General features: G+C 40.0%; 1 protein-coding gene across 2 annotated transcripts; it reads right to left on the bottom strand.

Moving 5' to 3' along the window:
• Window positions 1-1229: 1229 nt before the first annotated feature.
• On the bottom strand, window positions 1230-21997 carry LOC120413935 (cAMP-dependent protein kinase inhibitor beta-like). Of its 2 annotated transcripts, XM_039574933.2 has the most exons (4): window positions 21775-21997; window positions 14214-14267; window positions 5425-5673; window positions 1230-5124 (listed from the first exon to the last, which is right to left on the bottom strand). In XM_039574933.2, exons 3-4 carry the CDS (start codon window positions 5645-5647, stop codon window positions 5024-5026), a joined length of 324 nt encoding a protein of 107 aa, XP_039430867.1. In that variant the 5' UTR covers window positions 5648-5673; window positions 14214-14267; window positions 21775-21997; the 3' UTR covers window positions 1230-5023. The 2 variants fall into 2 exon arrangements, with proteins under 2 accessions (XP_039430867.1, XP_039430866.1); XM_039574932.2 differs by lacking the exons at window positions 14214-14267; window positions 21775-21997 and adding an exon at window positions 13609-14198.
• Window positions 21998-25449: the final 3452 nt, after the last annotated feature.

Below are 25449 nucleotides of genomic sequence, written 5' to 3'. Positions count from 1 at the left end.
TAAACTGGAAACATTTTCAATGACAAGCAAAATCAAAGTTTGATAACTGAAATATCAGCAACGATTGCTGAATCTTCCATATCTTTGACAACCATTTTACTGAAACTTCAGTAAATCATCTGTCAAAGTGACAAATATCAGTTAACTAAGAGTTCATTAAAAACTAAATTACTCAAGAGCAATTCCATGTCAAATAGGGAATCGGTTGTACCCAATTTCAATGAAACTTTGTAGACATGTTACATGTTATAAGCCATTTTTGTGTATATGGAGCCAGTTACACTCGATAATGACATTTGAGAAGGGCGTAAGTGTTTTCAATATTTTTGTATTTCGTAATTTAAATATAGCTATATCTCGAAGCCGTTGCTTCGTATAAAAAAGTGGTCAAAGACAAACTTGTTGTTATCCAGACAATTTTACATAAATGTCTCCATATTGACTATTGTCCTAAGTCCAATCCTTGTGAAGTTACAGCGGTTTAAAAAATAAAAATGTTGAAAAATAGGTTTTTTGATGTTTTTTTTTGGCAATTTCTATATGACATTGGAAATTGGACGAGCTTTCCAGTAAACATATTTTCGAGACTGAAAAATCAAGTCTGTCATATAGAAATTCCCAAAAAACCATCAAAAAACCTATTTTTTCAACATTTTTATTTTTAAAACCGCTGTAACTTCACAAGGATTCCCACATAGTCAATAACCATTAGGATGTAACAAAAATGACTTTTGGCGGGCATTCAGGGGTTTGTTCCGGTGAGCATACTGAGCCCAAATCTCAAATATGAGCTTGATTGAACGTAACAGGAGGTGGCGCTCCGCCCTTCAATTTTAAATGGGATTTAACCCGTAAAAATACTTTTTTTCAAACGAATGCGAATACTTTGGCCAAGAATGCGCTTACCAAAAACATCACTGGCGTGTAGGCTAGATCCTTGCGCATCTTTTGGTATATATAACATTGAAGTTTAGAGCACCCTGGAGCTCGGTACAGACCTTCAAAGTTTGGCATTTTTTCGAAAAATCAGCGAAATCGAAAATATGGGAATCGACTAGAACTCAGTAAAAGTGAAAGAATCCTGCACAAAAACTGCATATGAGTGAATAATATATGTTTGTAGAAAAAAGTGAATGAAATAAACTAATTCAAAGGAATTTCTCATATTTTCCATAAATGAACTGAGCCCACTGTGTTTCGCCTTAAACGCGCTTTCTGATTTCATGTGATTTCTTTTTTGAATGATCTTTATTCACAAACGTATCGTGTAATAATAATGTTGTTGTTGTTGTTTTTTTCCTTACTTCATTATCTGACAATAAATAATTTGTAATTATGTAAATATATAAATATAACTGTTACCTATAGCGTTAATTTTGGTTAGGTGTCAACATATAAAATGCTTGCCTTCTTCATTGGATAATTTTTGTTTCACTTCTTCTTTATGTGAATGCTTTTTGTTTTCGTGCTTAGTAATAAATTTTGTTTTCTTCTTTTGGTTTCTTTCTACCAGCAATTTCTCACAACGTGCTTTTGAGATTATTACGTCAGTAATAAGTTTTTAAATTTCCTTGTTGTTGTTTTCTTTTGTTTGCTTCATTTCAATTGACACAATATAATAAGATTTGATCGTGTGGCTCTCTCTCTCTCTATCTATCTTCCCTGCCTTTAAGTATGATGTAAAAGTTAGAAAAGGTCGAAAGATGATAAGATTTATCTTTTGTCCCAAATATTTGACTCCCTCTCGCAAGCAAGCAAACTACGGCAGCTGCTGCTTGGTGGACCGAGCTTGGCTACTTTTAGAGAATGCTTTTTTTTCTAAGCGGCGCGATTGTTCGTTATCAATTTTGAATTTTGTGGAAATTTACTACAACGAAAAACAAAGCGAAAAATATATATACAACGCACAACATTATTCGTTTAGAAAATTCGTTAGCTTCCAAAAGTTTGGAGTAAATGTCGAGAGAAAACAATTTCGATGGCGAACAGTTTCCGGAAAAGGCTAGAAAACGTTTGTTTGTTTTAGTTAATTTCGTATTTATTTTTTTAGTTTCAATTACGGTATTTTGCTTTTTCTAATTTGATTCCCCAATCGAAATTTGGCGATAAATCGTTTAAAAGATGGCATGTTATTCTAAAGGGATCATCCTGTGGCACGTGCCAAAATTGACAAACCTGCTGCTACTACTCAACTGTCAATAAATATTGTTTTCGTTAACTTTTCGTTCTGAATACCAGATCGGTTGTTGCCGCGCGGAGCAAATGGGGATGGTCTGTAATAATACTAAGAAAAATGTCATTCAACCCAACGTTACGACTAAGACCTGCAGCATTCTCTCGCTGGAAACGCGAAATAAAGAAGATGAAAAAAAAGTCAAACCACTTTGAACTCGTTAATCCTCGTGGGATCGCAGATCAATATGACCAGCGGCAGCTCAGAGCTCAGTTTAACTAGAGTTTTGTTTGATAACCATTGATTAGACTTAACAACGAAAGATGTGAAGTTATGGTTTTGCTGGATTGTTTGTTGGTTTCTTTTCAGTACGGGTAATTTTTGTTGAAACTTATCTTGCTATATAGAAGAATTGCTACGCAATTGCATTGTATAATTACTAAACGAGATTTGTTTTGTTTTTCTGATTTCTTTTTTCACACAACTAAGGTACTCTTAACACTAAGGAACAATGGTGATGTATGTGCATGTTTTGGTTTTAAATTATTATTTTGTTGAATAATAACTTGTTAACTATAGCCTTGCTTGCGCGCTTTGCTAGATCTGCTGAATAAATTTTAATAATGTTGGATTTGATTATACAATGTTTAATTTAACATGACTTCTAATTGACCCAACCACTAGCTAAAGAATCTATAAATTGATGTGTTAAAGGCTTCTTAAATGTTGAAATTACTTTTTCAATAGAGCATTTAAAATTGCCAAATAAATTTATATTTTTTTCTAACATCCACCGACGTTTGGCAAATTAGCACATAACATATTCGCTTAACCAAATTCACATTGAATTGAAGTATGAAAATCATATACAACTGTTCATGCAGAATTGAGACACAAAAATAACTTGTAATTCACTCTGAATACAACGTCGAAGGGAAATTTAAACAAACAGTTCATCCTGATCGTCGGTTAAATGGTCTCATTAGTTTGCGTTCGCTATTTCGAGTGCAGTTTTATTTGGCAACTCAAATTGCATCAATTTATCAAATGCTTTCTTTGTAAAATATTAAAAAATAAAACATTTTCTAAGTAAGACAGGCGTTCAAACATTACTCAATAAAGATTTCTAGGCCCTGTGACAAAAATATAATTTCACTCAAAAATAACGAACTCCTCGTCACAGTGCCTTGATGCTAACAAAGATCGACTTCCAACTGTCACTGCTCCTGCGAAATATGTTAACTGTCAAACTGTCAAACCAGCTATCGAGAAATTAAAAGTGCGACATGGAGTCAATCTTTCTGTGAAGTTTTCCATGATAGCTGGAAAAGTTTCACTCCATGTTACCGGCTCACATCTCTCTTTTCAATTTCTCGATAAGGCGCATGAGGCATGACAAACTACTTTTGCGAGAAAGAGAAAGCACATTTTTATGCAGACAAACAAACTTCTGTGGCACTCAAGCTGGTATTGGACTATGACAAACAAACAAACAAACTTGCACTTTTTGACAGTTAGCCTGAATTTGTTTGCAAAAACGTCAGCCTCCATACATTTTGAGTTGTTGCGGCAAACTGTCAAACACGAAAAAAGTGTGAGTTTGTTTGTTTGATTGTCATAGTCTAATACCAGCTTTAGAGGTGTTAATTTTCGACTAGAAAACCCTATATCAAGACTGACGAGAAATATGCTGACATTGAAGGACAGTTTTTACTGAAAATTAGTGTCAGTACGTGGCAGTCATACTGAATGATTGTAGTCCTAGATTTGGGTGTACTTAAAAATTTGTAGTAGGATTTAGTTCCGTTACATTATCGAATTATATTGAAAAAGTAATTCCATTTGAAGCCTTTATACTTAAATTTCTCTGATAAAGGGATTCCCTCAGTTTCCAACAGAAAAAACAGCTTTTGAAATAGACTCCTTTGATTTTTAAGGAACATATTAAGGATCATGAATCAATAGAACTTACTACATGCTAAGCAGTAAATTTACTTCTGCGCAGCGAAACACAACTAAGATTAAGCGAAACTAATTTGTACTCTAAAGAAATACGAGCAAGATCTAGTTCTGGATACTATAGCTGGATTTTAAGAAAAACCAGTGGTGCTGTCATTGCTTAACCATTTTGTTCTAGCTTGCTTATTCCATACCTTAAATAAACAATTCAAGTAATCTCCTTGATCGGCGTGAATCCTTTTCAACGCCTCAGCGATGGCAATTGCGGTTACATTTTAATGTCAAATCTAAGAGTTACAAATTTTAACGCGGTACTACTATTTGACTCAACTGTGTGACGATGATCATCAATCGTCGTTGCCCGATAACTGCACTTGTTTCTCCTCTCCAAAAGAAAAACAAAAGCGAACAGTTCAACCTAAACGGGAACGTAACAATTTCTTTGGTCGACAAAAAACACAAAAATTATACAATGCTTGTTTTGTTTGTTTGTTTTGTTTCATAAATAATATGTTGTGATGTTTCACGCTTCAAACATTGTTCTCAGTCAGTTGACGCACTCGCACTTTTTTTGTAATTTTTTCTTGCTTGGACAAAATACTTGATTGCTAGCTAAAACGAGATCCGTGAGTGTGGTGTGTGTTTATCCCTTTCTTTTTTTTGTAATACGAAAAAACAGACTGCTAATTCCATACAAAACTCACACAGTTCATCCGCCTTTGTCGTGTTGTCGTGTTTGTGCCCGCGAGCAGGGTGACGCTCTAAAATGGCCTGTTTTGCTTTGTTTGGTTTGTGTTTGTCGTAGTAAAATGTTGGCTTACAAATCAAATGGGCCTTAGCTTAAGCAAAGATCGCAGCTCTCGAAAGAGAAGGGGGCGGAGGGTGGGGGTTTTAGGAACCGCCACCCCCGCCACCGCCGGTCGCCGATGTCGTGGCGGTATTGGACACCATCGGGCTGCCGGCCTGGGTGTTGGGTGCTTTGGTGGGACAATCTGGGGTGGGTGGAATCGATATGTTTCAAAGCTTTCAACCAAAAGCTCGGAAAAATCAACGTAAAACGTTGATTTACGCTTACTATTGTTTTTGGCGAGCTCAGTACTAGTGTTCAGCATGAATTTCCAATGAACCAAATTCACCCTGAATAGTAGTATAACCTAGTTATACTACTGTTCATGATGAATTGTAATATGAATATGTGTTTACGTCCAAACTACGTTTCACGATGAATTGAAACTCCAATATCAGCTGAATACCAGCACGAACTCCACATGAAACCAGCGCGTCCAACTTACCGGAGGTAGACAGTGCGCCCAGCTGCGTCGGCAGGTCCGCCGTCGTGGTTGTGCAGTGTGAGCCCAGAATGTCCGGCAGGGCGTTCCGTCGGCCGATGCGGCCCGTGTTGTAGAACTCACTGTGAAATGCGTCTCCTCCCTCGGTGGTTCCGCCGCCGCCGCCACCCGCAGTTCCACCTCCTCCCACGCCACCGGCCCCTTCCGCTTCCTTCATCTTATCCATCGTGGCCAGTTTGATTATATTTAGCACTGTTGAAGTTGTGTGTGAGCGCGCGCCAGGGAATAGATAAGAAAAATAAACGCACGAAAAATGTGAGATGTGGTTAATACGGAAGGTATACAAGGTGAGATTCTTTTTTTTCGAAATGGTTAAGTTAAGGTGTGTGGGTTCATGCACCAGTCACGCAATGTACCAAATCGGATCGTGTTTGTGATTGGAATCGATACACAGGAGAATACGTTGGCGGGATTTTTAGCTTGTTTAGTGGGATGATGCACGCATCGATGAAGCATGATTGTCGATAACAGATAATAGAACATAATTATTTGATTTGTTTACTTAGAATTTTTTGTATTTGTATAAGTATGTTTCGGAAGGCAATTCCGTCCAAATGTTTAACCATGTTGATAAATTCCGGTTGAGTTAAGATACCTCAGGGTTTATAAATCTTCAAAAATTAACCTTGTTGCGACGAACGCGTCCCTCGTACGCCCCCTGTATCACGTCAGTTTAATTGTTAGTTATTGTTTACGTGGTGCTCGTGCTGTCGCTTGGAAATCCATCAAAAGTTGAAAACTTATTGAGCAAGCGGGAGCACGGGCAACGAAGGATTCGTCCGGCTGTAAAAAGATACCGAAGATGTAAGTTTATTGTTATTTGACCACTCCGCTCATAGAACCGGTGCCCGGTTCGATCTCCCCCCGCTTCTCAACAAACCTAATTTAAAAAAAAATCACAATCAAAACATGGCACAGATATTATCTTTCAAACATCCCTAAAATATCAGTTTAGTTAAGGTTGTGTGCTTAAATGCAAAAATAATTGAAAAATGTGTTTTTATCAGTACACAGTGCACTATGGTACATTGGGTGACCAAGTTTCAAAAAAGTGACCTTCTCCAAATATTTGTTGGTATTTTTTCTCGAAAGTAAACATTCTAGCTAAGAAAAATCCAAATTTTCAAAGCTCTAAGTTTGTTCATTACGGAGATACGCAAGCTGAAAGTCAAAAAATGGAGTAAAAAACAAGCGTTTTTCGTAAAAAAGGCTGATTGTTTAATTTTAGCATAGCTCAGCCATTTTAAATATTTTATTAGGGCAATTATAAATCGTTGGAAAGGTAATGAGATAAGCTTTGAAACTATTAATACAGTCGACTCTCTGGTTGTCAATATCCAAGGGACCGTCGAGGAAGACTGCCGTTTTACGGCGATATGATGTATACGCCATTTTGGACATTTTCAATTTTATTGTACAGTCTGATAAAGAATCTTAAAAGCTACCTCCTGACGAAAGAATTTTTCAAAAAACTGCTCTGGGGCCCATTTTATTAAGCAAACAAACAATGATGTATACGCCAATTTTACTCATCATGATGTATGTATACATTGAGAATTGATAGAAGTCAAATTCAATACTGTTTGAATGTTGATTTGAGGTTTTAGGACCAATTTTGAGCCAAATCGGTTAAGGTTTAAGGGTCGCTTTTTATACAGTCGATTCTCTGGTTGTCAATATCCAAGGGACCGTCGAGGAAGAGAATCATCAGTTTACAGAACGATGCAAAATGAAGACTCGATTGAAAATATTTTTTCTTGATACTCAGCGATGGGAGAGAATCATGGCAACGTCCATCAAACAAAAACAAACTAATGTCAAACACCCTTCAAAGCTTCGTTTCGCCAAGAAAAATGTCTATGCAAGCCATGAGATAGTGAAATTATTGACAACCGGAAGAGATTTTTAAAGTAAACAGAATCCAAGGGACCGTCGAGGAAGAGATCCTTCAAGCAAGGGAAAATTTCGAGGAATGAAGATAATTGAAGTATGCAGATTGAAGGGACTGAAGAATTCATCGATAGATGGAGAATTATTGATATCCCCACGAAAACAGCATGATTCGAAAAAAAAGTTCTCCGATCGAGCTCAATTTTTTCTGGGGGATCCTTGGCCGAAATAATTAGACCCGTATTTTTTGTTTGGCCATTAGGGTGACCTACGCCGTGTTAGGGTGGTTCGAAAAATGGCAATTTTCGTCGATTTTCGCAAAAACCACTTTTTTCAAAAAATCCTATCTCCGCGCCATTTCATCCGATTTTAGCTGTCCTAGACGCAAAAGAAAGGTGATTAGTTTGGCTATTTGGGAAAAATAGTAAGAAGTTTCAAAAATCTTGCTTAACATTTGAAAAGGTCGTATGAAAACTTAAAATGATGTTTTGAAGGTCTCGGGACCAAAGAGCCTATGTCTGAAAATATTTTTATCGGATTCCTCGGAAAATTTCACATTACATATCAAAAAATGGTGAAGTTATGTTTTCGATACTCTGAGATACGATTTTTTGAAAATAAAAACTGGATTTTTCGACGCGCCACGCGCAAAAATGGGAAAATAACGAAAACGACTTTTTTCACTAAAACTGCGATAACTTTAAAATTTCAGCGATGACCTATAGATGTTATGGTACCAAAAGTTGCGTCTTTTAATTACAAAAGGTGGTGGAGTTTGACCTCGCTATTGGAAGCATCTGAAAGTACACATTCTAGAGTACATTTGCTGAAAATATCTCGCTGGTCTTTTTTGTTTCACTCTTTTAATTTCAATTTGAAAAAGAGCATTTTTAAATAGTTTTTTGCCCAGCGATATAAGTTTTAGCTGAGGTTTCTCCTTTTACAACAACTAGATCGTTTTGTATATTTTTGGGCCTTTCTAAACAATTGCAGAGCTTGTCAAAATGAACAACGATAGGTCGCAAGATTGATCCGGACATCGTTTCCATCGAAATATCTGAGATCCGGCTTCCAAAAAGCGTATTAATTTAAGTGTTAAGCACAGAAAAAAAAAATCATGGTAATATTACATCTGGGAAGGGGTACATCTTTTATGTCAGAAAAAAATGTGTAATTTTACCTCTGAAAATGTGTAATTTTACCACTTTTCTGTTGTAATGTCGCTTTTTCAGTCTAAATTGAGGTAAAATTACATCATAAAAGAGGTAATATTCAACCTTCCAAAATTACACTTTCCAAATTTACACAATTTTTTACTGAGAGTGCTAATAACTTTTGATAGTGTTGTCAGATCTTCGATGTTTTAGGCTCATTGGAAAGGGCTTTTAAATTCCTTTTTAAAAATGTATAACATTGCAAATTATCTTACAAAAACCACCCTTTATACAATCTTCCGGGGGCTTTTGATCAATCGTTTTTTTAGCATAACTTTTGAAGTATTTTACAAAACATCATAATATTAACTAGGGTCTTGTGGGACCCCAAGACGGATCGAATTAGAAAGTTCATTTTTCGAGTGATTTTAAGCCTGTTCTGAGATGATGAGGAATTAGAGCAAAAAACACGTTTTAGACCAGTTTTGAGCACGCTGTATCTTTTATCAGGGGGAAGCTAGCCACATACTCTCTTCGGGAAAGTTGTAGAGCACCTTTCAGAGCATCCGAATATGGATCCGGTTTTAGTACAGCGTGAAACGTGAATTTTATAAAAAATCAATATCCAACAAAAAATCCCATACAAATTCCTATAGAAAATTGAATCGCTTTGCGCAAAGTGAGGACTAAACCGATCGTTCCCAAACTTTGGGGAGTTGTTTAGGACCCCAAAAAGAACTTAAAAAGAGCTGTGTTTACTAAATTCGGTCAACTTTTTTTTTCATGCAACCATATTACACCCTAATGTAACATATCTTCACACAGGTCCTAACGTTGAAATTAAGTTCTATTTTCATATTGGGTTTTCGCTAGCTTTGTTGTTGTTTAAAGTTAGATTTCAATTTTTATTTGATAAACTTAGTTAAAAATATCATTTGATTAAAAAAAATATTATGATTTTTTTTTGTAAAATTCATGCCATTAAAATCATATGAAATTGAATTATTAATTTCCTAACATTCTTTTTATTTTCAAATAGCCTGAAATTATGGAAAAGAACCAAAGTCAAGTGCTAAAGACGAAATTAATTTTAAATTGTACAAAATATTGCAAAATTATTTAAGAGTTAGGAAGTAACTTTGAAACAAGTATGCTTGGGATTTCCGACTATTGAGAAAAAATCACAAATTCCCGAATCTGCACCAACTCCTTGGAACAACAGCTAAAATTAAAAAAACTTCATGTTATTTGTAACTTTGCAGGTATTGATATACTGGGAGAACGGCCTGCGATGACCTGAAGACCTCTCGACTCGCTGTAGGTAATAGAATTTTAGCAAAATATAAAACAGTTCAAATCGGGAGTTTTTTTAAAGGTCCTATAAACCAAATTTTCTATTTTTGCTTTTTAGGTGTTTTAGAACCGCCTTGAGTCAGGGGTATTCAAAAACACCCAAAAAGCAAAAAATAAAAATTTGGCTTATAGGACCTTTTCAAAAAAAAACTCTGGAAATCAAAATGAAAGTATCTTGCAGCTCTCAAAGGGCATTTGGTTATCGAATATCTAATTATTAATTCAACCTTTTATTTCGCTGATATTTTATTGTAAGTAACTAAGATGATTTGTCCAACTACTGACAAGTAATGCCCTTTCAACCACCATTTAGAATTGTACAAATATTGTTTAGGATCGCACTAATCAGAAGTTGATCTGTCAGAATCAGGGATGGAATAATCGCAAAAAAATCAATTGGGTCCTAAAATGAAGCTTAGATTGCTGATATTATTGTTCACAGCGATAAAGCTTATTTTTCTGAGTACAATGACCCTTTGTACGACCATAAAGAGCTTAAAATGGATTTTTAAATCAATTTTGGAAAATTATCCTCGCGGTCCTTCTTGACAGAAAAGCTCCTACTTGACAGGTCGTTCCAAGGGGACCATAGTTGATCCATCGAAAAAATGTTGTCTTGTCAAAAAAAAAGTGCATTAAAATGAAAAAAAGTGATCAGAAATGGTTTTTAATCGTGTTTTGTACCGTTGTACATAAAAATTGGCATAGGGCTTTAGTACCCAATTTTGCTAGCGAACTTTCTTCACCCGTGAAAGAGAAAGGAGTCAAATCACGCAAAAGAAAATCGCTCCCGAAATTCTCCAAGAAAATCAATCTGCGGATGATTTTTTGTGAGTTTCTTGTCAGCACCACTAAAGAATATTTATTCCACTTTGTTTACACACATTGCCCATCTACAAAATGTGACAGGTCATATTTCGACGTGTAACGTTACACTTGCGAATGAGTGTTGTAGTGAAAAAGATGTTCCGCCGAATAATCAAGATGATGATTTTTCTAGATTCCTTTTACCGATCTTTCGTGCGCGAGAGAGAAGAGCCATGCTCCCTTCGGATTTTTTCTCTTGATGAACGTCCAATGATTTTCTTTTGATGATGATTATTCCATCGCTGGTCAGAATAGAAGGTGATGGCTATCTGCAGGTCATCAAGATTGTAAGCCCCAGAACGTTTTAAGTTCCAATGAATCCCATTGAATCCCAATCCCACTCATTGTACCAATGTATGGATTTATATTATAGCTTAAAAGCAACGTTTAGGACGAAATAAACAAGTTTGCTAAGGAGTCTCTGACTGAATTTCATTTCCCGGTGGCAACAGCAGGGTTACTTTTCAGAGTGTAATTATGTTCTACAAAATTGTACACAATTTTGAATGTTTTTATATGACTTTTTAATCGATTTTTTAAATATATTTTGGGGGACACAAAATGCATCTTTCACGAGAATGATATGAGATTTTGAAGAAAAAAAAATCATCGAATAAAATCGAAAATTTGTCAAACGAAATTTCAAAAATCATTTTTAGATGCTAAATCAAATTTTAAATCGAAGATGACTTTGCACACATTTTTTGATAAAGTACACTGTTTTCAAGTTATAGGCAAATGCCGGTATTTTTTTCGAAAATCATTCAGTTTTAATGTAACTTATATTTGTTTTAAGTAAAAAAAGCACTCCTGTGAAAAATATTTTGAAAAAGCTGAGAACTAAAAAAAATCAAAAATAAAAAAAATTATTTTAAAATGTCATGTTTTTTTTTAATTTTGCAGGGTTATTTTTTTAGAGTGTATCAATGTTCTACAAAGTTGTAGAGCAGACAATTACAAAAATTTTGATATAGGGGCAGGGGGGGAAGGGGGGGGGGGTGGGGTAGAATGGCCCATGGGGCAAAATAGGCCACCTTTGGTTTTGGGCTTTAGAATGAATTTAAACCAACTGTAAGGCAAGGGTCTTATAAAGGACGAATTAGGTTTTACAGCGTGACGTCGCGAGCGCACACGCACACACATTTTTACAGAGACACACGTGCAAAAAATGTAAACAGTGCAGCCAAGCTATCAAATTTCTAACCTCAAAACCGAGTCGGCGTAAAACCTAATTATGAACAAAAATATAAATTTATTGACAAAACCACGCAAATGCTGTTTATTTCGAGGTTCTTAAATAAGCTTTCTCAAAAGTTAGATTGTTTGAAAAAGCCCTTTTCCTGCCTTATAAAAACAATCAAAAGTTATGAAATTTGAAATAAATGGATGGTAGCTTCACAAATCACGTTTAATGCAACATGAGTTGATTTTTTAGTTGTTTTGATGCTTGTTTGTAAAAATAGTGTCTTATTTCAACATATTAAAACTATTTTCAAAAATGTTTGTTTTGGTAAGTGACTATTTTCATAAAAGTGGTCTAACTTCATGAAAGCTATGTTAGAAAGGTCCCTTAAATCATTTATTATCTCCCTCCAACGTTTTATTAGACAAAATGGCTTGTTTTCTAAGGTGGCTCCATTCTGCCCCACACCCTGGAAAAGTAGTCGAAAAAACTTTTTTTTAAGTGGCTCAAAAATAGTTTTAAGCTAAAAATTTTCATCAACCAACATTGAAGGGAAATTCCCAAAGCATAAGCCTACTACACTGAATTCATAAATTTGTTTTCTATGGTTTTTGGCGCATTTTACTTAGGCGGACCAATCTAATGAAAGGGGTCGTACCGCCCCTCCGTCTCGAGATATCAAAAAACGGACCTCGGATTCGTGATCAGGGACAAAAGTTACCCCTTAGGACAAAGTTTCACGCAAATTGAAGAGGGGTCGGGGCAACTGCTGTGTGAGTTGGCGGAGAATTACCCAAATAGCATCTTTATGATAAAATCAGATCACACAGCTTTTTTTTATCAAACTTGATTTTGTCATTTGTCACAATTGTCATTTGTTCGAGGACCCCGTGGCGCGGTGGTTAGCGGCTTCGGCTGCCGATCCCTCATGTGTGCTAAGGGGCCCGGGTTCGATTCCCGCCCATCTCCTCTGGGTGTTCTGTGTTTGTCCCGTTAGTTAGTAAATTCAGTCTGAAAAGACGGTGTGATGTCTATAACATCCCCTCTCAGAAGGCACGTCGTCGGTGGAGGGTTTAAACTCATCCATGGTAAACCCCGAACAAAAAAAAACCCCTCTTAAAGAAAAGTAAATCACTTTCAAACTCGCTCAAGCGACCACTTGCTCGCCGAAAAGCACTTTTTTCCATTTAATTCAATCCAACACTCCCCAATAATCGCATTCCTCCTCGACGCATTGACGGAAGAAAGAGACAACCCGCACCCTGCTTGCTGACTGGCGCACACGAACGTACGTCACCGCAGGCCAGGCCAGAATCAATCTGGGCCGTGACGACGTCGACCGCGTGCGTCAACAAACCGGTAGATTGCCGTCGTCGTCGTCGTCTTCGCCATATTATCAAGAGCGCTAGTCTCACTGTTATCAAACAAATTGAACGTGAGCGTGTGTTCGAGCACCGCGACATGTGGTCCACACGCGATTTCGTGACGCGAGGTTTTAGTATATCTCAATCTCAACAACAGCATCGCAATGGCTAAGGGTTAGTACATTCACTTCTAGCAGCTTTTCTAGTTTTCGAGCAGGGGTAAAACTTTTGTTTAATGTGGGCAAGCAGATTATTGGCGAATTTCAAGCGGGCAGCAAACTTTTGTTTCTCTCGTTTTTCCGGATCATTTGTGTACCTTTTAACCGGTTGAACCTCGGGGCGAGCTTCTGTTTGCCAATCGGATGATCGTTGACGGCGTTCGGCATCGTGCTTCAACTTCAACACAAACTCCGCACACAAAATAAAAACTTGCTTCTCTCGACCTGGACCTGCCACAACTTGGAAGAACAACACGCGGCCTTGGCGGCCTGACTCCGGTCGATGATCTGCTGCTGTTCGCTGGACGACGATTTACCGTGAACTGAACGCAACTTCAACGGGGTACGCGCGCGGAAAGATAAAGAGCGACCAAGTCTTCGCGGACGGGTTTCTTGTGTTCTGCTCGAGGCGCAAGAGGCAACTGAGCGCGCGTGAGTTGAGTTGTTGTTTTCGGCAGCAACTTGTTGTCGCTGAACGTCGGTGTGGTATTTTTAGGGAGGGTAGACAATTATTGATTGCTTGTAGGACCTCCTCGTCGTCGTCGTTGATAAGAAAGATAATTGCGTACGGGCGTTTATCAGACTAAAGTTTGCAATTAGTTCATTCGGCAGCGTTTGCTTTCTTCTGTACAGCGCGATGCAATCTTCTTCATTCTCACTTTAAGGGCTGATTTAGTGCCAAAGAGATGGCTGAGATACTCACCAAAGGATGCTGACCTCGCTCAAGCTGCGTGATTGTCCTGGCTCAAGTTGTGTTCTGCAATAGAGGAAGAGAAATTCGTCTAATTAATTGCCGCAGTTAAAATGCCCTGTTAGATTGCAGATTAAATATAAATGAGTAACAACTCTTTCGTCGGATTTCGTGCATGGCAGCCGGCAGCGATTCCGTAAATTGATTGTCAACGTTATTTCCTCGCGTGATGCCGTTAGCGCAGAGGAGCCACCATGAACTAGTTTCGGGCGGACGCGCCATAGCTATTTGCCCGAAATGTGCGAATGAAAGTCACAAGACGACCTTGTGGAGCACGCCGGCAGGGCAATAACCAAATTCTAGGAACTAAAATGTAATGACACAAATTGCAATTAATTTTCTGGTAATTCGGACAAGAATCAAAACTAACGTAAAAAAAAGTTTTGTCGGGTTTGATTTGTTGAAATATAGGACAAACTTCGATGCAATACTCTTAAAAACCACATTTTTTTAGTTCTCTCGAACGGCTCACTAAAAGAATTGCACGCAGTGTAAACACGGCGTACAAAACCTCTGGTGCAACGTGCAACGCCGTGCTACCCAGTTAATAGTCAGGACCCGGTGCCTGCTGTTCCCGTTACAGTTTATATGGAATTCCAATAAGAATGTAACAGAAAAATCAGGCTTCGGGTCCAGACTGTTAACTCAATCCGAATTCTGAAACGGAATCTAATTAGAATCGTATACAAATTCCGTTTCAAACGCAACAACCGGTTCCGTGTTCGAACCGGTTGTTGCGTTTGAAACGGAATTTGTATACGATTCTAATTAGATTCCGTTTCAGAATTCGGATTGATTTGACTGGGTAGCGAAGCGCCTGTAAAGAGAGGAACAAAAATTGTTTCTCACTCTCTCCGCCGCGACATAATCTTGTGTGAGTGTATTATTTTTTCACTGAGATCTTTTAAAACACGCACGAAGCAAATTGTTCATCGTTTGTGCAAAACGAGAGAGAATTGAGAGAAAAATGTCCATTTCCGGTCTCTTTTCGCTCAATTCTCTCCCATTTTTCGCCGAATTCGTTCATTTCGTGACATTCGCGTCCTATTATTTTTTTCACTGAGATCTTTTCAAACACGCACAAAGCAAAATGTTCATCGTTCGGTCAAAACGTTCATCGTTTGTGCAAAACGAGAGAGAATTGAGAGAAAAATTTGCATTTCCGGTCTTTTTTCGCTCAATTCTCTCCCATTTATCGTCGAATTCCGGTCTCTTTTCGCTCAATTCTCGTCCATTTGAACAAAAAATGAAAATGAACGAATTCGGCGAAAAATGGGAGAGAATTGAGCGAAAAGAGACCGGAAATGGACATTTTTCTCTCAATTCTCTCTCGTTTTGCACAAACGATGAACGTTTTGACCGAACGATGAACATTTTGCTTCGTGCGTGTTTGAAAAGATCTCAGTGTAAAAAATAATATTTCCTACTCCCTGATTCCTGTTTGTTACTTATTACTAGGCTTAGTGATTTTTCACGCTCAAAAATAGAAAATTTCACGGGGACCTCAATTTCAAAACACCAAATTTCACGCAAATTTCACGGAACGTGAAAAATGTTAAAGTAACTCTGAAAAGCTTATGTTTAAATCACAAAACTACTTTTTAGCTTCATTAAATATTATTCTTCAATAAACTTAAAAAAATCCTCACTAAATTTTAACTTGGCACAAAAAAATGTCCTTATTTTCAAAAAAGTTTCCATCTGGTTAATGGATGGGCTCTATTTATATTTTGAAACAAAATGTAAGCATGCGTATTATCATTTGTTGAACTGCTTTTTTTAATATTTGACTTATAAAGCTAAAAAGTTTTCGCTGATTTGCTTCTGTTTTATCAGTTTACATTTTATTGAATTTCATATCAAAGCAAGATTCAACATTCTTGTCCAGCCAAAATGAGTAAAATAGTTTCAATTTTCCGCGACAATTAGTCCATTCAATATATTTTTTAAGGTTTTCATCTCCATTTTCAAAAGCTTAATTTAAAATCAATAGGCAAAAATTATATAATTGGTAACGAAATAGAAATTTTTATTCAAAATTAGAACAGAAAACAAAAAAGGTGCTATTTTTAACTTTCTAGAGAATCATCCACCCTAATAAATAATCAAATATCGTTGAAATTATTTAAACAGTACTCAGAATTTTTTTTAAAGGTTCAAAGATAAAAAATACTCTTAATTTCATTTTGAATAAAACAAAGCTGAATTATTTTAATTTCTTTTGAAATTATACCTTTCAAGTAAAAGAGTAGTATTTTAATAAATTTAGTTAGTTTCTAAAATACTGAAAAACCTGAACAATTCTTCAAATGGTTCGAATCAAGCTTTTCAATTGAAAACTAATAAAATTTACTTAAATAGTCTTTATTGTTGAAATATTTATTATGATGCTATTTGAAAAAAAAAATATATTTGAGAAAATTGATAAATTTCAAGAGTTTTATACCGTCGGCGAACATAAATCGTCAAAATTCACTAACCCTATGTTAGTAATGTAACAAGGTTATTCACTCGCTTGATTCTACAGAAGTTCTTCCGATTATTTTTATTCCTATTTGAGTTTGATACAATATTTTTCACGCAAACATGAATTTCACGGGATTTCGCGAAAAAGACAAATTTCGCGGATTTCACGCTGTCCGCGAAATCGTGAAATTTCACTAACCCTACTTATTACGCTTATTACAAGCATTGGAGTTCATCGCTCGTAAATTTGAGTTCATCGAGAATATTCTCGATTTCATTGGTAGGTTTTCAGACGAGCACTTACGATGAACTCAAATTTAATCCCACCAGGGGTGAGATAGAGCCTTTCTAACTAAAGAATATAACTTCTTTCAATTCACAACATCGACTTGATACAAAAAATCTTATAATGAAAGCAAGGTAATATGAATGATGTGTTTTCTAAAAGAAATTGAAAACGCAATTTTCACCAATAGAATATTTTTAATCGTACAAATTCTTAATCAAAAAAGCGTTTATGACAAACGCTAGCCTAGCTAGCTTCCAATGCGCAAGTGACGACACACACCGCGGTTTTGGTTTTCTAGTTTTGGTACGAGCCCAAAAACCGAACAAAGCAGGCGCAAAGCAAACCGAGTTAACCGCACAGTGGGAAGCTTATCATTCAGCATCTACGAAAGTGAGAGAGTCAGATATAGCTATTTTTACAACCGCACCACTACACACTCAACCGCGAGAACCTTAGGTAGATAGCCATTGGCGTCGCGAGCATTGAAAACTTTGAAAACGATGCTTAGAAGCTTTGAAAGCTCGCTCCTATTGGAATCCAATGAACTCTGTTAAATAAACTTACGAAATCACGACAAAATGAAGCCTACTTAAAGGCGATTTAAGGAGCACACGGGAAACAAATTGTTTGTACCCGGATGAATGTTCTATGTCAAAAAAGTTTTTGCATAAACATTGGAAAGTTATGCAAAAACGGAAAGAGCAAAAGAAACCGAATATCTTACATGTTGAAGGACACATCGGTAGACAAGCTACTACAAACGAGTATAAGTCAAGCCAAAACATATATGCGCCAGCATTCTCGCGCAAGTATTCGAAGCTCAACTTGACAACTTGGCGACTTGGCGACGAAGCGTCGAAAATCGATGCAGTGTGATTTTTTGACGATTTTTCGGATTAAAATTCATGCTGAATCGACATAGGTATTTACGAAGATGGAAATTGTTAGGTGGCAACCGCGAGCAGCTTGGTGGCAACCGCTAACAACTGCATGACAACGATCATAGGACACCGGCAAGGTGTCACCTGAAATAATTTTCATTCTATTCTCAAACCTCTTTCAATAAAGATTGTTTTATTAAAAGCTCCGCCTTTTAGGTTATGGGCCCAGTTCACGTTTTGGCCTGAAGAAGTTTTCTCAAGAAATTTGCCCGAAGATGGCTGAGGAGAAAATCTGGCTGCTGAACGGAACAAACTACGGAAATTGGAAATTCCGGATGGAGGTCCTGCTTGAGGACAAGGGCCTGCTGCACTGTGTTCAAGCGCCCTTGGACCTGGCGGGTCTGGCGGAGTTGGAATCGGACTCGGCGAACGATAAGCAGAGGAAGCGAGCGCTGCGGGTGGAACGGGTGGCCAAGGATCGAAGCTGCCGAAATCTGCTGGTCAATCGGATCGCCGAAGACCAGCTTGACCACGTGAAAGACGCGCGGTCGGCCAAGGAGATCTGGGACACGCTGCGCGATGTGTTCGAACGCGTCGGAATCGCTGGAAAGCTCTTCTTGAAGAAGCAGTTCCAGGAGCTACGGCTGGTGGAGGGAGGCGATGTTCCGGCTTTCCTGCTCCAGTTTGAGAAGCTGCTACGCGAGTTGAAGGCGGCCGGGGTCAAGCTGGAGAAGGAGGATATCGTCTGCCAGCTGCTGTTGGCTCTGCCGAGATCGTTCGACGCGCTGATCACGGCGGTCGAGACGATCGAGCCAAAGGACTTGACGCTCGAGTACGTCAAGAAAAGGGTCCTGGACGAGCAGGTCAAGCGGAACGCGCAAGCTGCCCCGCAGGATCCAGAAGATGGAGGATTGGGTGAGTCTGTGTTCGTGGGAAAGAGACGGGAAATCAGGTGTTTCGGCTGCGGCCGGCCCGGTCACAAGCGAGCTGACTGCCCCGATGGACGATCTGACGAAAGGGAGCCAGAATTCAAGTCCGGCAGGTTAGCGCGAAACCCGAGAAGCGGAGCTAACGTGACGACCGAAAACGAGATCGCGTTTGGTGTTGCTACGGACAACGCTGGTGTTTTTTCGACGTCGCCTGCTGCGATGAACGGACGAATTGAGTGGTACCTGGATTCCGGAGCAACGGCTCACATGGTGCGAGACAAGTCGCTCTTTGCGGAGCTGCGACCATTGGATCGGAACGTGCGGATTGCTGTGGCCAAATCTGGCCAATCGCTGGTTGCAGAGTCGGCCGGCACCGTGCGGGTGAAGATGCTACTGAACGGGAAGTGGCAACATGCAGTAGTCAACGACGTGCTGTACGTGCCGGAGTTGCAGTGCGCTCTGTTCTCGGTGCGGCGGCTCGAGGACATCGGCATGGAGGTGAAGATCGCCGGTGGCATCGTTTCCATCGAAAAAGGTGGACGCGTGGTGTGCGACGGTCGGCAATCTGGCCAATTGTACGCGCTGGATGTTTATCGGAACGACGGAACTGGTGGCACACGTGCTACTGCGATGGCATCCAAGAACGACGATTACGAGTTGTGGCACCGTCGGTTTGGCCATCTTGAGGAGGCGAACATGAGAAACCTCTGGAGGGACGAGATGGTGGAGAGCTTTCCCAAGATCAAGAACTGGCCAAGGCGATGCACGTGCGGGGTGAGTCTAGCAGCGAAGCAGACGAGAACCGTGATAAGGAAGTCGGACGGGAAACGCGACATGGTGTTTGACGTGACCACTGCCCAGCAGAAGGGTTCACGAGGCGCAGCGAACGGGAGCGCAGAACCCCGGGTAAGTTCCCTGACCATTGTACACAGTTTGGCAGAAATACTGTTGGTGGACGTATTACAGATTCCAACGAGGACGTCTTGATTGTCTACGCACGGAACACTGAGGCATTCGTGAAGAACCTGGCGTCGACGATTGAAGTTTTGAAGCGAAGAACGGCATCAACAGTGAGTTGGAGTCGAGCGGGGCGAGGTCTACAACGTGGACCGGTAGCCAATCAAGAAGGCGATCCATGTGCCGACGAGCACGCGGACAGTTCGAAGCACTCTGGACCGAGCTCGGACTCCGCGATTGAGCGGGGGTGTTAGGTGGCAACCGCGAGCAGCTTGGTGGCAACCGCTAACAACTGCATGACAACGATCATAGGACACCGACAAGGTGTCACCTGAAATAATTTTCATTCTATTCTCAAACCTCTTTCAATAAAGATTGTTTTATTAAAAGCTCCGCCTTTTAGAAATGACGTCCAGCCTTAAAGTAAAACCTATACCTTTCTTTGTTGTGAAAATTAAAAATTTTGACCATATTTTCATTTGAAAACTGTGTATTTTGTTGAAAAGTCTGTTCACATCCGAAAACAGATGGATATTTCGAAATTTGAGCGGCAACTCGCCCAAGTTCAGCACACTAGCTTTCATCTGCATTCAGAAGAATCAAAATCGGATTCAGGGGAGCTGAGAACGACGCGACACAAAATTTGGCAAAAATTTACCACATACGAACATCACTCGATCTCCACGGAATTTATTTTCTCAAAATTCGAGGGTTGGAGATAGACTAGTTCTGTCAAGATGAATCGATAGAGCGTCGAAAATCGATGCAGTGTGATTTTTTTAGCGATTTTTCCGATTAATATTCCTGCTGTATCGTCTTATTTATGAAGATGAAAATGACGTCCAGCCATAAAGTAAAATCTATACCTTTCTTTAGTAAGAAAGGCAAAAAACAAAACTCTAGCAATAATCCGAGAAACATCTTCGAGAAACATCACTCTAGCAATATTCCGAGAAACATTTGGATTGTTATCCAAAAAGTACTACAAGTCATCTTTATTGATTAAGTGGTTATCATCCACCGATGATGATAGAAAGCTGTTGCTGTTAGTAATGGAAATCAGCATGGTACACGCAATAATTATAGTCTTCTCTCTCCGTCTCTGGTGTGGGACACGAAAACTTTGCCAGCCAACCAAAGTTCGCAGCAGGGTGCTCTCTTGGTCCGATCGAGTGGTGGGTGTGGAAAGCAGGATTTTCCTGCTTTTTGTCACACCATCAGCAGAAGCTGACTCACTGTGGACTACATGAGGGCACAGACCAATAGAAATGTTACCATCAACGAGGAGCAAGTTTCGGAAATGTCATGCTTTCCGATTCAAGTACGTTTTATGTTTCCGGGAGAGTTTGTACGAACTTTATATTGATGTTACTTGAGCTAGACAAGCTATCTTGTGATGTCAAAATTTACTTTAAATATAGAAGTTGCTCTTTGAATGCTTATTTTAATAAATTAAACAGAAATGTAGTAGACAAGTTCAAAATAAGGCTGATGACGCTTGAAATAGTTTTAGAAGAGTTGCGTTTCGTTCTTTTGTTTTCATCCCTGCAATTTCGTTTACATTTTACGAATCGCTGAATAACATTCAAAGCCTCAACCTGTCGGTTTCTCAGAATAATCCGTGCACTTCCACTCCCACTAGACCTCACTAGGCCACCCCTCCCACCACCCGAGCAGGCTTCCGTTTGACCACCCCCGAAAAGAAAACAGGAAAACATTCAAGGTTAAACAAAGATGAAGGCAGAGCAAAACTCCTTTATCCCCCCCTGCGGCGTTCGGCCGCCCAGCCCGCTTGGAATTCCTAAACTAACTAGAGCTATGATTACCGCCTCCAACTATCGCGTTGCGTTTATGCTAATTAGTCACAACGCCTTGTGTGTGTTTATACGCTCAGAGTGAGAGCAAGCCTTAATTGCTTTTCCTCGAGCCAAAGTCGCAGGCCCTCCATTTCCGAGGAAAATTTTGCGTTCCTTCCTTTCGACCAAGCTCACCTCTGTTCCGCAGCCGCCAAATATCCAAGCAACCGGTTCCGGAGGTTTCGCAAGCACTGAACCGCGAACACTTTTGCACAAAACCCTTCACTTTGCGAATTTTAATTCCACTCCAAGCAAGCAAAACGCACCGCGACGAGATTCTGAGCTCGATTAGCGAAAATGACTGCCGCGGATGACAGTTCTGGTTCTCTGGCATGTGTTTGTGCGCCGTATGTGCCTTTTGTTGTGACATAACGGCGGCGGCGGCGCACGGTTAGTAAACAAACCGCGAAAATGATACCACGAAATGTCAAAGATGGTGCAGTACTAGATCAAAACAACTAAACAAGGGTGGCGTCCAAAAATTACGGCGAGAAAAAGAAACTATAAGGCTAGTATGCAGATAGGAAGGAAAGGGGTCAAGAAACCAAAGGATCCGAAAGATAAACAGGCTCGTTAACAATCTACATCTCTCGGAACGAGTTTCGAAAGCTTCTTCGCCAGATCCCAACGCCGTACCAGCCGTCGGAAGATTTGGAGCCGCTGCTGCTATCGCCGGATAGTCAGAAGTCAAATGTCTCAACAACACGGCGTCACCAGTTCTCTTCGGACGGGATCGACGTAACACCTTATAATGTGGCCCTCTTAAACCTTGCGGTTTCGTCAACGGATCCACAGGCGTGTATCGTTCTTTTTGCGACAAGACTCCGCCTCCCGGGTCTCCTAAGTGTGAAGGTATGGGCACGCGGAGAGGGCACCGAATACCTATATTTACACTTAGAATTTTTTGCGTCCGCCCCGGGATTCGAACCGGCGACCTCTGGATTGTGAGTCCAGTGCGCGGTCCGATTGATCTACACAGGCAGGTTCTCTTCACGCCCGATAAAAAACATGGTTGGAGATTTTGAACGAATGGACGAATAAATAATTTGAAGAAAACAGCATGCTCAGAAGAAGAAACTAATATTAATGCTGCTGCAAATCTGAATCTGAATCGCGATGCCTTCCAGCCGGAAAACAATCCGGTCGATGAATAATTTTGCTTGAGAGATTTTTCCTGGTCTTAGCCGGGGTTGGTGGTGTAGTAGTAAAACGTAATTGCCTCTCACCACAGTTGGCCTGGGTTCAATCCCAGTCGACCCCGGTTAGCGTTTTTTGAGACGAGAAATGCTCGATTACGCCTTCCATCGGATGGGAAAGTAAAACGGCGTAGGAGTCGTCTCCCTGGTGTTGGTACAGATAATTTGGACTCGCAATCTAAAGATCGTCAGTTTGAATCCCGGGATGGAAGAAAACTATGTCTTCGGAAGCCTAGATTCGAGTAAAAAATTTGGGAAAGAGACCGCCAAGATCTGTGGGTTGTATGCAGACATGCATCCCACAGAGTAATCCAGAGAGAACAGTCCGAACAGTTGTCAGCTAATTTGGTGGCTCCGTTACGACTATCCAGGTTTTTAACAATATGGACGAATACCAAATGTAACGCTTGTAACGGTACGGGGGTACTGTCAAACCAATTTTGTAACGCACGCTCCCGTCACGTCATTCTTGAACTCCTGTCAAAAATTTTCACCAAGATGGCGTCTCACATTTTTGCTTCCGCACCGCACCGTCCGCACACAACAAAACTTTTTCTGCTGGAGTGTTGTCGAGGGTTTCGTTTCTCTACAAAAACAGCTTCCCAGGAGCAACCCACGGCAGATCCGTCTTTATCCGCTGGCCGGAACGTGAAATGATTGTGCCCGAGATAGTGCCAGAAATGCCAGAAATTAACCGGAGACAGCAAGGCCGAAAGATGCTCGTGGAAGAACCTTTACTTCTCGCTTTACTTCCTGCAACCTCCAGCCGGAACCGAGTCCGTGGCTAAAAAAAACATCCGAGGCAACATTCGCTGTCCACTGGCCGTGGAACAGTGGAAAAGTCAGTGTGAAGACACAGAACCTGTTGGTTTCGGGTAGCGGCTGCCGGTAGAAACTGGTTGTCTCGGGTGTTTTTCTTAACCACGGACACGGTTCCAGCTAACAGTTCTGTCGCGAGTTTCTTTCTGGCGTCCTGATCCGTGCATTTTTCTGGTTCTCGGGTTTCCGGCCAGTAGGTTTTATCTGGGGTATTTTCTTGCGATTTTTTCCACTCTTCAGCGAGCGCTACCTTAAACTAGAGATGGTGTGATCCTTCCGGAATGAGGACAACTTTTGGAAAATGGACCAGGAAATGTGGTTCGGTGGAATAGTTGGCAAATGTTTTAGAAAATTTGTTTTTATTTTGATTCTCGCCATGTCGGTAAAAATTGACGGGCGGCCCACCGTTTTTTTTGTTTCTAGCTGCAGAGATCCACCTGGTTTGGTTGACCCTGGGCAACCCACCAGCGAATAGAATGTGCACCAAATTGCTAAAAATCTCGAGGACAGAAAGAACCTGCTGGCCAGAAACACGCGACAGAACTGTTAGCTGGAACCGTGTCCGTGGTAAAGAAAAAAGGTGCAGGTGGTTATGTTCTACATGACCAATATGACAAAGAACTTTGTACAAAACTCTAAAAATCATGCTATTTTTATTTATATTTTTTATTTCTTTGCCTATTTATTTAATCCTGAATAATTAATTCGAATTAAATTTATTCAATCAATGGCACCGGTAGAACCATTTTCATCACCAGTATCAAAAACCATGAATTTTGATACCCATATTGCCCCAAGTCGTATGGTTCAATAAATGTCCCCCGGTAAAACCTTCCCTCAGGGCCATGGCCACTCCAGGTGTGGCAAATCCTGTCAAAATGGCCATTTTCATCACCAGTATCAAAAACCATGAATTTTGATACCCATATTGCCCAAAGTCGTATGGTTCGATAAATGTCCCCCGGTAGAACCTTCCCTCAGGGCCATGGCCACTCCGGGTGTGGCTAATCCTGTAAAAATGTCCATTTTCATCACCAGTATCAAAAACCATGAATTTTGATACCCATATTGCCCCAAGTCGTATGGTTCGATAAATGTCCCCTGGTAGAACCTTCCCTCAGGGCCATGGCCACTCCGGGTGTGGCCAATCCTGTCAAAATGGCCATTTTCATTACCAGTATCAAAAACCAGGAATTTTGATACCCATATTGCCCCAAGTCGTATGGTTCGATAAATGTCCCCTGGTAGAACCTTCCCTCAGGGCCATGTCAAAATGGCCATTTTCATTACCAGTATCAAAAACCAGGAATTTTGATACCCATATTGCCCAAAGTCGTATGGTTCGATAAATGTCCCCCCGGTAGAACCTTTTCCAAGGCACTGGCCACTCCGGGTGTGGCCAATCCTGTCAAAATGGCCATTTTCATCACCAGTATCAAAAACCATGAATTTTGATACCCATATTGCCCCAAGTCGTATGGTTCGATAAATGTCCCCTGGTAGAACCTTCCCTCAGGGCCATGGCCACTCCGGGTGTGGCCAATCCTGTCAAAATGGCCATTTTCATTACCAGTATCAAAAACCAGGAATTTTGATACCCATATTGCCCAAAGTCGTATGGTTCGATAAATGTCCCCCCGGTAGAACCTTCCCCAAGGCACTGGCCACTCCGGGTGTGGCCAATCCTGTCAAAATGGCCATTTTCATCACCAGTATCAAAAACCATGAATTTTGATACCCATATTGCCCCAAGTCGTATGGTTCGATAAATGTCCCCCCGGTAGAACCTTCCCTC

The sequence above is a fragment of the Culex pipiens genome, chromosome 3 (genome assembly GCF_016801865.2).
Source record: "Culex pipiens pallens isolate TS chromosome 3, TS_CPP_V2, whole genome shotgun sequence".
NCBI classification, from domain to species: domain Eukaryota; kingdom Metazoa; phylum Arthropoda; class Insecta; order Diptera; family Culicidae; genus Culex; species Culex pipiens.
Note: the sequence above shows the minus strand (reverse complement) of the source record. Positions and strands in the feature narration are given on the sequence as shown.